General features: G+C 45.2%; 1 protein-coding gene across 1 annotated transcript; it reads right to left on the bottom strand.

Annotated features, from left to right (window-relative positions):
* Window positions 1–742: 742 nt before the first annotated feature.
* Window positions 743–10823, bottom strand: fhdc2 (FH2 domain containing 2). The gene is made up of 12 exons (XM_046030194.1): window positions 10616–10823; window positions 8921–9483; window positions 8755–8816; window positions 6352–6454; window positions 5971–6056; window positions 5642–5742; window positions 5297–5367; window positions 4988–5095; window positions 4484–4554; window positions 3962–4079; window positions 3636–3800; window positions 743–3479 (listed from the first exon to the last, which is right to left on the bottom strand). The coding sequence occupies exons 2-12, from the start codon at window positions 9365–9367 to the stop codon at window positions 1521–1523; spliced, it is 3291 nt and encodes a 1096-aa protein (XP_045886150.1). The 5' UTR covers window positions 9368–9483; window positions 10616–10823; the 3' UTR covers window positions 743–1520.
* Window positions 10824–14154: the final 3331 nt, after the last annotated feature.

Genomic DNA, 14154 nt, shown 5'->3' with positions numbered 1-14154 from the left:
TGACTTTACCCTTTCTCTTGAACTTGCTACATTCTCACCATTAAATGCCACAGTGTATGCATACATACAGGCCCACAGTCCTGTCTCCTGTCTTTGGGACCTCATCCTCAGTCAGCACTGGTCTTAAAACCATCGAAGCCATAAGCAATCACTTTCACCTTCAGACAAGTCATTATTCTTGAAGCCAATGCTCTCCGATCAATGCAGAAAACACTAAAGGAAGCTAAAAGAGGGATTACTTTAGACTACTCTGTCCTGCACCCCTGGACACCCGTTGATGATGTCACCTCTATACACTGGGGCAGGTTAAGAGGCCAGCACTGACCGACAACCGGACACTCAAGAAAACAAAGAGGCACTGGTTTATTGCCTTTCCCAAGAGGTTCTGGCGTCACTGCAACCTATAAAGACAGAATTCCCACTGGGACCCTACACCCACAGTCACCCTCCACCCCAACCCTTGCACCCTACTATTCTGCCAGGAGATTCCCTGGGTCGTCTGTAGCATTTCCATGACAACAGCCACTGACAGAGACAGGGGGTGACTGTGTCAAGAGATGCAGCAAGTGGGAGTTCAGACGAGTGGGAGAGAGAAAATGAGGGTGACAAGAAGACAGGGGACAGCAAGACGCAATGGCAGCAGTTGGATGCGGAAGAGGGGGGATCTTGAAAGTGAAAGCTGTCAAGTGCCCCTGAATACAAAACTGAAGAACATATCAACAACACACACACATACTTTTTAATTCAGCTGATGACAGATCACCGTCTTTATTCATCTTCTCTTATTTATAAATCAACATAATACAGTGAATAACAACCAATGCTATTCAATTAAGTTATAGAATCTTTTGACATAAAATTAAAAAAATGTCCGTAATCATCACCTCGCAGCCTCTTCTTCAGTTTGTAAAGTGCATGAGGCCTCTCAACAAGAGGATGAACAGTTCAATATTGTACCGAGTTCAGTTTGGACTGTCAGACAGCCAAGTGTGAGAATACAATGATCACTCAGCGGAAGGGTCACAGTAAAAAACAACTACTTTTTTTTTTAATGCTAGAGAGACTGAAACAGTGTCCCAAATTACAATTTTGTTCTTTCAAAGCGCAGAGTAATGTCACTTGGTCTTGCTTTACTGACGTGAGTTAAGTGTTAACCTGTTCTACACATGAAAAGTGACTGTAAGAGGGATCTCCTTGTGGTGTCCTTTTGCCTGCAAAGGACACAAATGGGTGTAAAAAGAGGTAGGTTTTGGAGGATCTACTATTCTGCTATTGCATGAAGCACATGATAAAGTGTCCCAGATGCTCCCAGTGCAGCTCCATTTTACATATGTAGAACCTAGGCACTAGGCAACGACATACACATTTATAAAAGTCGAATTTAGGACAACCTAAATTAAGACCAGAAACCTGACTCACACTCTTCATGAATACCCACACTGAATATAATAAACTGAAATCCATTAAAGGGCAAGAGAAGTGTGAAAGAACCGTGCAGCACAAGCACTTATTCACTTTCATCACTTCCACAGTGGCTGAGCTGCGGTTGCTCGAGGCATTTTGGGACCAGGTATCCGTGAAGCTGTCGGGATTTTAGAGCTAGCAGGAGAGGTGCTTGTGCTTGTTGTCTTGGCAGTTTTACTTCTGGCAGCAGATATAACAGCCGTGCGTATGGTCTTGGCCGTGGCGGAGGACGGGCTGTGGGCGGTGCGAGGCTGGGAGGGCACCTGATTCTCAGAATTCGGCGCAAGTCGTTTTGACACACGGAGAGGAGATCCTCTGATAAAGGCTGGTTGGGTGCTGCCTGAGACCTTGTCTGGTACGGATCTGTCTGAGGTCCTGCGAGTCAAGTAGGGCTTTCCTGGAGTCTGTGGGTCACTTACAGTCCTCTCCCGTGTGCTATTACTTCGTTTCACCTCTGTCTGAATAGCTGCAGGCTGTGCGATAGGAGATGAGCGCATGGATATGCTACGAGGAGTAGACAGCCGGCTGGGAGTGGGGGGGTTAGTGGGGGTTGGGGCTCCGTTTGAAGGCTCAGTTTTGGAGCGCACCCTGGGAATGCCTGCACTATTGGAAGGTCCAGCACGTGACACAAGTCCCCTTTTCGCCCCACTACGCACAGGGATCTTCATGGTTCGAGTCTCGTCCTTTGATGTAGGAGACCCGGGACTTGTCCCCTCTCGAAGGTCACCCTCCCTCTCTTTCCTCCACTTGGAGCAGAGGCTTGGTGTGGGTCGTGGGAGGGGGGAGGTTGGGGGTGACAAGGCGTCATAGGACCGGAGGCCTTTCACCAGAGTGTGGCACTCCAGTGTTTCAACCACACGGGAGTATGACCTCCCTGTCTCCCTCTCAGGAATTGGAAAATCCGAGTATTCTTCTGGCTGTGATTGGTTGAACTCTGGTAGACTGGAGGGCATCCAGTTCTCCTTCGCAGGTGTGGGTGCCACTTCTGTCTTGTTGTGCTTTGTTAATTCTGCATCAGGCAAAGGCATCAGAGCACTTGTTGTGATATTGGGGGGCGTCTCTCTCGTCTCTGGTTGTGACTGGACCCTCTCTGGAGCATTTACAGATGATTGTGATTGGCTCTCAGATCTCTGGTACATTAACGACCCAGCCCTGGTGTCACTGTGAGAAAGTATTCCACTTGTATGACGAGAGTGAGGTACAGACTCATCAAAACTAGAGCCACTGGATTTACTCTGAATAGGGCGAGTAGTGTCTGTCACTGGCAGGCCAAACCTATGTCTATGAGTGGAGGTCTGGTTTTTAACACAAAGGGCAGGTGCATCAGTGGGTACAGCAAAAGAATTTGTAGAGGATCTGGTTGAAGATTCAGTGGTCATGGAAACCATGTGTTCATGTGAAATTCCAGGTTTGTTTTCAAGTCGTGTTGCCTTCGGTTGGCCTTGAAGCACATAAGAAATGCTCTCAGGCCTATGTTGCTTGAGTGTGAAGCCACATCCATGTTGAGAATGACTAAATGTAGCTATGCCCGAGTCCTGAACTGATTCCATGCTCCGGTTACTTGCTTGGCTGTGCTGAGACCTGCTCTCTGTACCTAGAACAGGTTCTTTGTCAGTGGGGGAGCATGTGCCATCAGTCTCTGGGGAACTACAAAGCACAGCGGTGGTCTCGTGGTCAGAGGAGCTGCTAGAGTGGTAACTGGTCGACGTCGGGCTGCTGCCCAGCTCAGGGAAGCTCTTAAACATGGACAAGTTATGGAGATGGGCATCGTTGTGGAGTTGATGGGAAAGTCTGCGGGAGTCGGAGCTTCTCAGGCTACGTCGACTCCAAGTGTGGCTCAAGCTCTTCTCTAGGACTTTCTCCAGCTCATCTTGGTTCTCCTGACTGTGAGGCTCTCTGGCGAGGCTGAGGCTCAGCTCCAGCCCCGTACAAACTGCCAGAGAGCGACGCTTTTCCCCCATCATGCGTTGACGCTCTAGACGTTTCTGCTCTTTGAGCTCCCGCTCTGCATTCTCCTGCAGAAAAGGGAAAGAATAATTTATTGGACGAGGACTCTTAGTGCAGAGTTGAATCTATATCTATGCATCTATCTCTCTATCTATCACTCTTTATATAACTCTTTTTGACAACATAATGTTTCTGTCAACAGATTTCCAATGTCTAAATCTTACCTGGACAGCTTTTTGGAAGCGATGGCAAAACGAATGGAAGACCTTGCAAGCCTCCTCTAGTTTGAAGGTGCTGTCGTCTTCACAGAAGAACTCCAGCAGAGCCTGACTAGACATCCTCATGCCCTCCACCTCATCCTCTGCCTCCTTCAGACGCTCTTCAGCCACCTGCACACAGGAAAAGTTCACACAGTCACCTTTTGAAACAAGTTCTTTGGCATTTGCATTCTCGTGCACATTTATTACCCTACAAAAAAAAACAATGTTGAGATAGGCTGGTTGTAAACCATTAGATAACATTTTAATATATCACAGACTATGTTTAATACCTCTAGGAAAGGTTGTGTATGCTGCTGAATTTCTGCCTCAGTCTGGATGTGTTCCTTGAGCGCCACCACTCTGCATTTTAACTTTGATAAGTCCTCCAATACAGACTCCTCACCCAACCTGCCGAGAAAGAGAGGACATATAATACACAAATGATGATTTTTTTTAAATGGACTCTGACTTGAGTTCTGTCATGTATATACTAAAAAAGACAGTGCATGGGTGATACTCTTTACTTTTAAAGCAGAATAAGGGTGGTCATTCCTTAGCACCTTGCAGATACACTCCCCAGCAGAGCTTAAATATTGGCTTGGAGTATCAATGTTGTCATGACCCACTTTCACTCAGGCAGCTAGTTATTGCTAACAGCTGGGCTCCTTGTTCTGATACAAGAAAGCCAAAGATTCACGTTAAGCTTGTTTTAGCAGCCTGTTTGAGTGTATTGATGTTATTTAGCAGGGCTTGTATATTCTCTGAGTCACTGTGGGATCTGATGGGATCGGAGTTTTTGGGAAGGGACTGACCTGGAGGCGGAGCCAACATGGCCTAGTTGGCTGGGAAATGACAGTAAACTATGGTCCTTTTTCACAGCTTCCTGTGGAGACAAACACAAATGATTATCCAGCTATTGTTTCAAAAGAAGCAACACGTCATTTGCTAATGTTGACAAAATCATGTGCTCTGTGGAGCAGTCTGGATTGAGAGGCTACTGTTCTCTAAACACTTTGTGGTCAGAAACGACTGTTTCTTGCAAAAAAATGCAACAAGAAATCCTCCTATTTTTTCCCCCCACAATCAGTAATATGAATACCTTTTTAGTTTAGAGGTCCATCTTTTTAAAAAAACCTTAAAAAACCTCCTCTCATCCTATTCCTAAACAATAATGTTCACATTGTTAAAAAAGAGGTCTAACACACACTCTGTTGAACAAGCTCCTTTTTATTCTTGTTGTTAAAAAGATGGATTTATTCAGCACATGTTGGACATTACAGTATGTTCTCTTAATGCACCAAAATGTCAGATCTTACCATAGCTACAAAATGCAGCAGATTCATGCCTGGCTTGTTGGCTTTGGTGTCAGCCAGTTTGAGCAGCGATGAAATTCTGAAACCAGCGGCATTCCCCGCATATCCACCCTGAGAAGCCACATACAAGGTCAGAAACCACACACACACGAAAACTTTAAACAAATAATGATACAAAACCAAGTTGCACAGTCAGAGTGATGCCCCTAAACACACACCCAGACCCTATAGCAACTGGTATATTGTATGCAGATCGAGTAGAAAGAGCCGATTCCACTTTGGCAGGCTCAATTGAAAAAAATTAGTACTCACAGCATTCATATAGTTCCCTGCTTTCAGCACCAAACGAAGGATGGAGTGTAATTCAGGACAGCTCAGCAGTTCTAGGAGAGTCAAAGACAGAGATTCAATACTGTGCATCAAGGCTGAGGAATAATGTGTATGAATGTGCATGTAGCCGATATCAAGGCCTGAGTCAGCAACTTTGTTTTGAAGAACTGACATTCAAGCAAGCTGAACTCGTACACAAAAACTGATAGCAGGTTTCTCCCAAAGGTCAAACTTGGACTCAGTCTAAATAATAGCATTTCAAAAGGGCCAAAATAGACCTCAGTCTCTATTGCGGTGGAGCACACAACTCCCTGCTGTGGACTTTACCTCTGGCCGCCTCCCTCAGACATCTGGCTGCCACACACAGAGAGGTCACAGCGGGGTCAAACTCTTGTTGCAGGATCATGGCATCCAGACGCAGCCGAAAACTAATGGAAGGGGAAAGAGTGGGACGGATGGATGAGTGGTCAGGGGTGAGTGATGAGGGAGGCATGAAGAAGGCACTCCTGATGAATCATCAGTTCAACAAACACGTCATCACAAATTGACGCAGTGACATACAAATAAACAGGAAAAAGAAACAAAAACAAAGAAACTGTTGGAAAGTACAGGTGATATTTTTGGTGATTGTATCCAGTCTGGGGCAAAGGGTGTACCTGGGGACTTCCACCAACAGCAGCATGAAAAGATCAGGCTCTCCAAGCCAGCTCCGCTCCCCACTGAACCTCCTCAGGCGAGACTCCTGAGAGAGAACAGATGCTAAGTAAAATCTGGAAAGCAGCTTTGATTGAAAAAACAAAACAAAAAAACCCCCAAAACAATCTCCAGTACTAAAACTAACATGCCAGTCACTCAGCAGTCAATTCCAATATCTTTCAGTGTGGCCCCTCTCCGGAAACAGACCACATCATACAACATGGTGTAATGGCAAACTTTTGATCATCCTAACCAGAGCCAGATGATGAGTAAGAGAAGAGGGAGGGAGAAGAAGGGGGTGCCACTGTTGTATTTGTATGCCAAAAAAAAAGGCACTTTACCTCCTCGATGTCAGGCAGCAATTTGCAGAGCTCTGTGAGCTTCTCGGCTCCATAACGGTCCCCAGCACCCTGCCTGATATCCTCAACTATCTCCTTAGCAGGCCTGCGGAAAGATGACAACACATTTATGGTATGACATCATTGTAAAGAGTCGATGGGGGTTTCAGCTTGAGAAAAGGCACCACACCTCTTAATTTAGCTCTTGTTATGAATAGTATCAGCTCTTTGTTTTTCCTTGATCACACAATATTTAGGCTTATCCCATTCTTATCAGTCAAAGTGTTGGGTAGAGAGGGGTTGTTTGACGCCACATTGGCGACATAAAGTGGCATATCCACTGGGCAAATAAAAGGCAGACATGCAGAGAGCATGTCTGAAAGGTCTTGGGGTTGTCAAGGTGAAAGAGCAGAAACTGAATTGACTGACTGTTTCACTTCTGACTTACTTCTTCTGAGTGACACTTCTGTCCTCTATTCCAGCAATTTTGCATGATCCTCTCCCCTCCCCCTCATCTTACAGCCCCATCACACATGTTCACACCCCATTATGTGCATGCTACTGCGTGTGGCTTTTATTCTTTAACATGCTCTCCTTGTTCAAAGCTCAACATTTATATCCATACTTAATTCTTTGACACCAACAGTTCCGGGTCTACCTATGAAGACATCTAAGGCAAACTGAGAATAAATCATTTTCAATAGAACTCCCTTTCAAAACGGAAATGTACCTCTGTGGACAGGATCAGCTGATCTCCCGAGAAATTATACAATGCACGGCCAAGTTGCCCTAGGAACTACGTATGCAAAGAGTTGAGAAACTGTAGTTCCAAAGGAATTGGCTGTCTGATGGCAAGGTAAAGTGCTTAAATATTGTGAATAGCATACACTTGAAACAATATTTTGGTTGGCCTTTTCTGGTGGCTAAAATATATTTTGCTGCTGACTCAGTCCACAGCAGTGCATTGCTTGGCTTTCGTGCCAGTACAACTCTCTGCTTCTTCAAACCAGAGACACACCAACCCACCATCTACTGCAGGTAATACACTGACTATGTATAAGTACCTCATACAGCCAAACGTAAAAAACTATCCCTTTAACTCCTATTGTGTGTTGTTTTATTTGCCCCAACTAGTCCTATTGAAAACAACGCTCTGAGTGACACAGCCTATAAATGGAACTATCCCATAATAAAAAGATATTGAAGTAACTACTCAGACACTGATGTCTAACAATACAAACTGTGTTTAAACTACACCCACATTTCAACAGTAGCGCTGTCTGTGTTTAGAACAGAGTGCAAATAAGCTCCCAACAAGGCAAATGTTTGCGTACACCAGAAGCTGATTTTACGTAATGGCTTTCCCTACAAGTCTCGACAGATCTGGTTTACAAAAGAACCACTCTTCAGTTGAGAGGCGCACAATTGAGTCTTCGTGAACATTTCATGCACATGTGGGGGCATATAGCAACTCAGCACTTATTTTCCATGTCTTCGTATCATCATTTCTGCCTGCGAAAGCTGCATTTGTCATGATATTCAAAATCAAAACGTTAATCAGAATGTTTGAGACATTAAACTATATGCAAGTCTGCTTTAACAATTATTAAATAGCCCTATTACAAGAAGCTTTGTTTGAACCAAGAAAATATGCTAAACTTTGGGGGATGGGTGATTATGATGAGCCACCAGTGGGGTTTCTCTCAGAAGGGAGTAGGCTTAACATTAGACACTCTTTAAGGGAATCAGCAGGTGTCAACTCTGACTCTTAGGGCTAAACCCAGCCAATTACCCACTACCCTCCTTCAAGACCACCAGTCCAGCCACTCAGGGTGGACCCTCCCCTGCACCTGTCCCCTGCAATATACTTTTCTCCCCCTCCCCGACACCAGACATCCTCTGTCTTGATGACACTTCACACTTCTGGCACAAACTGCACACACAGCTTTGAAATATGGCCACACACTCCAGTTAAACTCAAGTGAAGGACTGGTCCCCTGGGCACACATGTAAACACCTCTGTTTCCTGCTGTTAAAACTACTTTCAGTCTTGGGTTGATGGTGACCTCCAGCAAATGTAGACAAAAAGGCTCAAAGCTGAAACTGAAAGTGGACCAGATTTTTGGGAATAGGGCTGTAACAGTTATTGTCATTATCGATTACCATATGCTGATTATCATCTTGATTAATGAATACATTTTTAAGTCTTTAAAATGAGAAAAAAAAAACTGTCCATAACAATTTCTCAATGCCCAATATGACATCTTCAAATGTTTTATTTTGTCTGACCAATGGTCCAAAACCAAACATGTTCAATTTCCAATGATACAAAACAGAAAAAAACTACAAATCTTCACATTTAAGAAGCTCAAACCTGCAGCTCTACTTATGAATAAAGAAACTTACATCTTGAACTGGCGCAGAAATATTCCAATGTTCATACTTCGTTTGGAGTCTAACAGGGAGATCTGAAAATAGGCAAAAGACATAATTAAGTAGAAGCAAAGGGCAAGAAATGTCACTATCTTTATACACTGATAAACAAATTTCACTGCCATCTGCATGATCTGACCTCCTCCGAGCTGTCCTGGGGGGATCTGCAGCGCAGCAGAGAGGACCGCCGTCTCAGGGTGCTAGTTCTGCCCTGAGGCTTACTGTCCTTCTGACTAAACAGCTCATCCAGAGAATTTAGGTCTATAGGGAACTCGTCCTCACCCTGGGCCGCCCCGCTCCACACGCTCTTCCTACCCTCCACCTTCTCTTTGGGGATACGCTCCCAGTTCAGCTTCCTTAGCCGGCTCCGCCGTGCACTGTCCACCCGGGTAAAAGGAGAGGAGGAGGGCGCAGGTGGAAGTGGGGGCGGAGGAGGAGGAGGTGGTGGTGGTGCTTGGGGAGGTGGCGGAGTGGCGACCAGCACCGGACGCGAATCCATGGCTGTCACTTCCACAGCGTCAGGGGCAGGCTGTGTTCCATGAAAGGTGCGAGACTCCTTGACAGCCACAGTCAGGTTGATGAGCATAGAGGCTGTGTGGGTTTAAGAGGGAGGCCTGACAGAGGGTGAGCAGTCTCTGTTCAGTCAATCGCTGATGTCATTTCCAGTGAGTGCTGGGTCAAAGGTCCGTCAATAATTCCAGCCTAGGAAACAAGACAACAAATACACTCTTATCTCAGGCAGTACTGAGCAGAGAAAGAGACAGGAAATCTGTGCTCTCCCTGAGTTTTGCAACAGTGAGCAACTCAAGCAGCTTCAGCTGAGGCCGATGACCTCACCTGACACCAGGCCTCACATCTCCTTTCGTCAGCATGACTTCAGTGCATTGACTGATCGAACAAGTTGTTGGGGCTACAAATGTAAGCCCTGATTCAACTGTCAGCGGACACTCAAGGAGTTCTGGGGAAAGTACCAGCTTGCACTCGCACCCCCTGTGGACTGTTTGAACAGCTTGTCCCATCCTGTTCAGTTTCACCTCACTGCATGCACATGCACCTCCACCACCCTCTCTCCCTTCTAATTAGGATATATGGAGACACCAGGGGCAAGGTATGATGCACACTTAACCACAAAAACTGAGAAATAGAGGGGTCTGCAACTTCAGAGAACGTGACTTTAAATATTTTTCCTTGTTACAGGAGGTTTAACATCTGAAAGCTGGTTGCACACACTTGCACCAGCAGGTTTTGCACAGGATTAGTGATACGATTACGAATGACTCAGAAGTTTCAGGCGTCGGGTTCAAGGGAAAGTCTTTAATCATGACATGGTTTTGCCAGAAACACGTCCTCCCGCGCGTTCTTAACAGGAATCACATATTTTGGGAAACCTTTTTTTTGGAGGGATGCGCTTGGTTGAGAAGCCGTTCCACCCGACGCCGCACGAGCGCGCTGTGAAAAGCGCCGCAGGCGAACTCAACCTCCATCATTTAATGAGATCTGAATCTTGACAAGCGAATGAAGCATTTGACAAATCTTGTTGCTCAAGAGCTCGTGGGAAGGATAAAAAGTTACAGGAAAAGTGATTTATCGGACAAATAAAAAACGCTAAATGAATGTCAGTTATGATAGGCTAAATGTTTCACAAGACTTAAGAAACTTTATGGCATTTTTTCATGTTGACATTTAACATTAGTTTAAGTCAGAAAACCCGCTTGTTATAACCGGGTGGTTTATCCCTGTGGATTTAACATTAAAAACGATGCCTCAATTAAAGGTTGACACAATTGCTCAAGTAATTCTCATGTCTACACGCCAGTCAAGTTATTTCACTTACCTGCCGTTGACTTTTCCAGTGAGGTAACTCCACAAACACCAACAAGAGCTAGCAGTTTAATTCTATAATAAACTCATAAATGTACGCTCCCATCTCAGGTTTTTGTTCGCTGTATACTCTTTATCCCAGTGATTTGCGCCACTCCACTCGCTGCAGTCCTCTTGTCTTCCTCAACTAGCAGGGAAACTTCCACACAGTTCACTGGGAACGCGCAGGCGCGCACCCGTACGCTGATATGCTTTTTTGTGGCCCTCCCAGTTTTCCCATGGGCGGATTTAGAGTTTTCAGGTGGGAGTAAACTCGAGCTTAACTCCACTTCAGTCCGCTTTTAGACTTTGAGGGTTTTGTCATGGGACTGAATTGTTGCTATGTTTGCTATGTAGAAAAAGATTAAACAAAAGTGTTCAGATCCTCAACACAGTAACCCGTAGATGAAGGCTATATTCTTGTATTTTTTTAATCTTGAATTGTTTCAATGGCCTTTAGGCTACACCTTATATAGTGATTTTACAATAATGTTAAAGTCCAGATAAGATGACATGAAAGCTTGGTGTCAGGAGCTGTACTGACAACATGATAAGTCTCTATTTCTGGCTAATCATCATAGTGGGCAGGACTCTGATCTGTAATTGGTGCAGAAGGCCTTGATCAGGCTAGGAAGAGTATGCTATTGAGAACCTGAGAGAGGGAACAGATGGCTATCAGACATGGGAAATGATGTCCTCATCTCCTCCCTGAACCATGAACGGGGCATAGGTGAAAGCCAAGAGACTAAGTCTCTCTGGGGTGCTGAAATGGCCCAGGTGCTGGGATGTAGACCGATAACACCAACCTTTCATCCGAGGTGCTGGAGCGCTCCTGGCCCATGTCACCTGGTGCTCCCGGGTCCAGCTCAGGTAGCCGCTTTCACAGGCCACGCTGACAGGCAGTTGTCACCACTTCTGGGCTCTGCAGTAATTAGGGGGTTATGACCCCAAATATCTGGTTATTGTTATGGCTGTGCAGCAGGGCATGTTATAGTGTACTCGTGCCAGAATAAACCTCTCTCAGGAAACTTCACTTTCTATTCAGTCAGTCACTTCTCAGAGAACAGCGCACTTCTCAGAATACAAGGAAATGCCTCTGTTGAGAGACGGCAGCTTTATAGTCCATAAAGCCCCCCGAACAACCCTGCACAATTCCACATATTAAGCCAGCATCCATGCAACAGGGACAGTGCGACAGTGATTAATGAATAGTAAGGAGTTAGCTTGGCATCCCTCACTTGTTTTGCCAAGACAGTTAAATTGCAAGGAGACAAAACAGTCTGTGATGTGTTTACAGGCCCACTCCTAGCTGCCCCCCTTTGCATAACAGTGAGCTTCAGAGCCTATGCTTCACTTTGCCCATTCTTCAGTGAATGAATGTGCATGAGGGTGTTCATGTGTGAGAGTTGTGTGAGTGTGAGAGGGAATCCATGTAAATTGTACTGCATAGACATACAATAGTGAGAAATAGATGTATTTCTTGATGAAGTATTCAGACCCCAAATGCAACAAGTCTTTAGACTTGTGCAGGAAGTTTTAGCCTTTAGCCATCTCTCTTTCTTAATCTCGCTTTGAAGTCCCAGAGGGGTTACGTAACGGTTAGGGCTATTAGCTCTCTCCTCCCCTAACTTACACATAAGCATAGGTGTTCACACACACACACACACACACACACACAAAACACACAAAAATGGCATTTGTTTTTTAATTGTACTCTTGCTATGGTGATCAAATTCTATACAGTGACATCTGCTTGCAACTGTTTTTTCACACTTCAGAAATGAATGATGTAAAGACATCAATACAATAGATTGTTTGCCCAGATGCCCCATTTATATAGCGTGTAAAAGTGGCTGTAAAATTATTCCATGTGAAACTATTGATATAACTGTTTGGGGGCTTAGTGTTATTCTGCCTCTGGTGAGCCTGGTCTTCCATGGTCTTGGCCATTTCCATGGTGGAAGAAATAGGTCAGTGTGACTGTGGCTCTGCGGGGGTATTAAACACATGCATAGACATTGTGTGTGTGTGTGTGTGCGCACGCGCGTGTGTGTGAGTGAGTGTGTCTGTGTCTGTGCGTGAGAAAACCGCATTCGCATACACATACCTGATCCCAGACTGGGACAGCAGGTCTGGGGAGGTATTCTAATCAAACCCAGCTTCCTCAGATCTCTCTTGGTTTCCCAGCTGCACTGTGATCACGTGCAGTTATCCAGAACGGCCTGACAAGGATCTCTGGCTTTGGTCAGACCGCCGGCCTGATAAGGAGAGACAGCAAGAGACAGACAACACAGACACACTCTTAGCATCTTGCCCTATTTTCCCCAAAACTCTCTCTCTCTCTCACACACACACACACACACACATATGCGCTCACACTACCTCATAGATGACTGCTCCAAACATGAGAACTTAGATTATATCCACTCCCACACATACATTATGTTAGAAAACATAGTAAAAGACGCAGAGAAGGCTTCCACACACTGCCACTGCTAGATAATGTGACTTTAGGGGGTTCACAGACGTGCCATTAGACGATGATACATACATTATGGAGACGGAAACATGAGAGGGCAGTGAGTCAGACTTGTGGAGAGAGGAAAAACGCGCTATGAAGAGCTATCTGTGGAGGTTTCACTTCAGGGGTTTTCAGCTCTGTCAGAACAGGCATGTGTGTTTAAAGGTTTTCTTTATTTCTCTCTTTCTCTCTTTTTTAGGCTCCCTGTACATTGATTATTTAAGAATTTCCACTATGTGCTTTTGTAACAATATTGGATCCGGCTCCTGTGGTATCATTGATTGAGAGAGTAGATGAACGGTATAACTCTGAACTCTGTACCTCACTTTGTTTTTGTGGACTTTCCTAAGGGCACAGCTGATGCTTTGCTATGTTTACTAAGCTATCTGCTGTCACATTTGCGGCACTGGATGCATGTGCACACATGTTGTGCTGTGATAAAGTTAAGTTCCCCAGGATGGATGAAGGGGATGCTTGCGGAGATGCTTGCGGTCAGTTGTCCTTGTGTGTTGTGTGTGTCTGTTTGTGTCTGCTGTGTTTAAATTAAACTCAGCAGGGTGGAAGGGAGGCCGTGGTGCTTGTGGTCAGTTGTCCTTGGGGGTTGGGTTGACTGTGTTTGTCTTCGCACATCTGTCCACTTCAGCCACTTCCGACTCCAATTAGGATTTCCTGAGACTCAATAAAGGGGATTATTGGCCTACAAAAACACTAGCCCAGACTCTCACACCCTCAGTCGCCTTCCTGCCCCAGCTGCTACAGTCATTGCACTAGTCAGAACTACAGTCGCACTCCACTAGAGGCTCACAATGACACAGTGACATACAGCAACATAGACAAATCAGCCCTTTTCTTCCCCTTCTTTTCTTGCATCTCTTTGTCTCTTTTTTTGTGAAATGTAAAGACTCCTCTCATATTTGGTCCTTAGAGCCTCATATGTGAAACGAATCAAACGCCTCATAAATGATGTCAGAGAAAGCAATGGAAACTACATT

This window comes from Micropterus dolomieu, linkage group LG19, assembly GCF_021292245.1.
Source record: "Micropterus dolomieu isolate WLL.071019.BEF.003 ecotype Adirondacks linkage group LG19, ASM2129224v1, whole genome shotgun sequence".
In the NCBI taxonomy this organism is placed as follows: domain Eukaryota; kingdom Metazoa; phylum Chordata; class Actinopteri; order Centrarchiformes; family Centrarchidae; genus Micropterus; species Micropterus dolomieu.
Note: the sequence above shows the minus strand (reverse complement) of the source record. Positions and strands in the feature narration are given on the sequence as shown.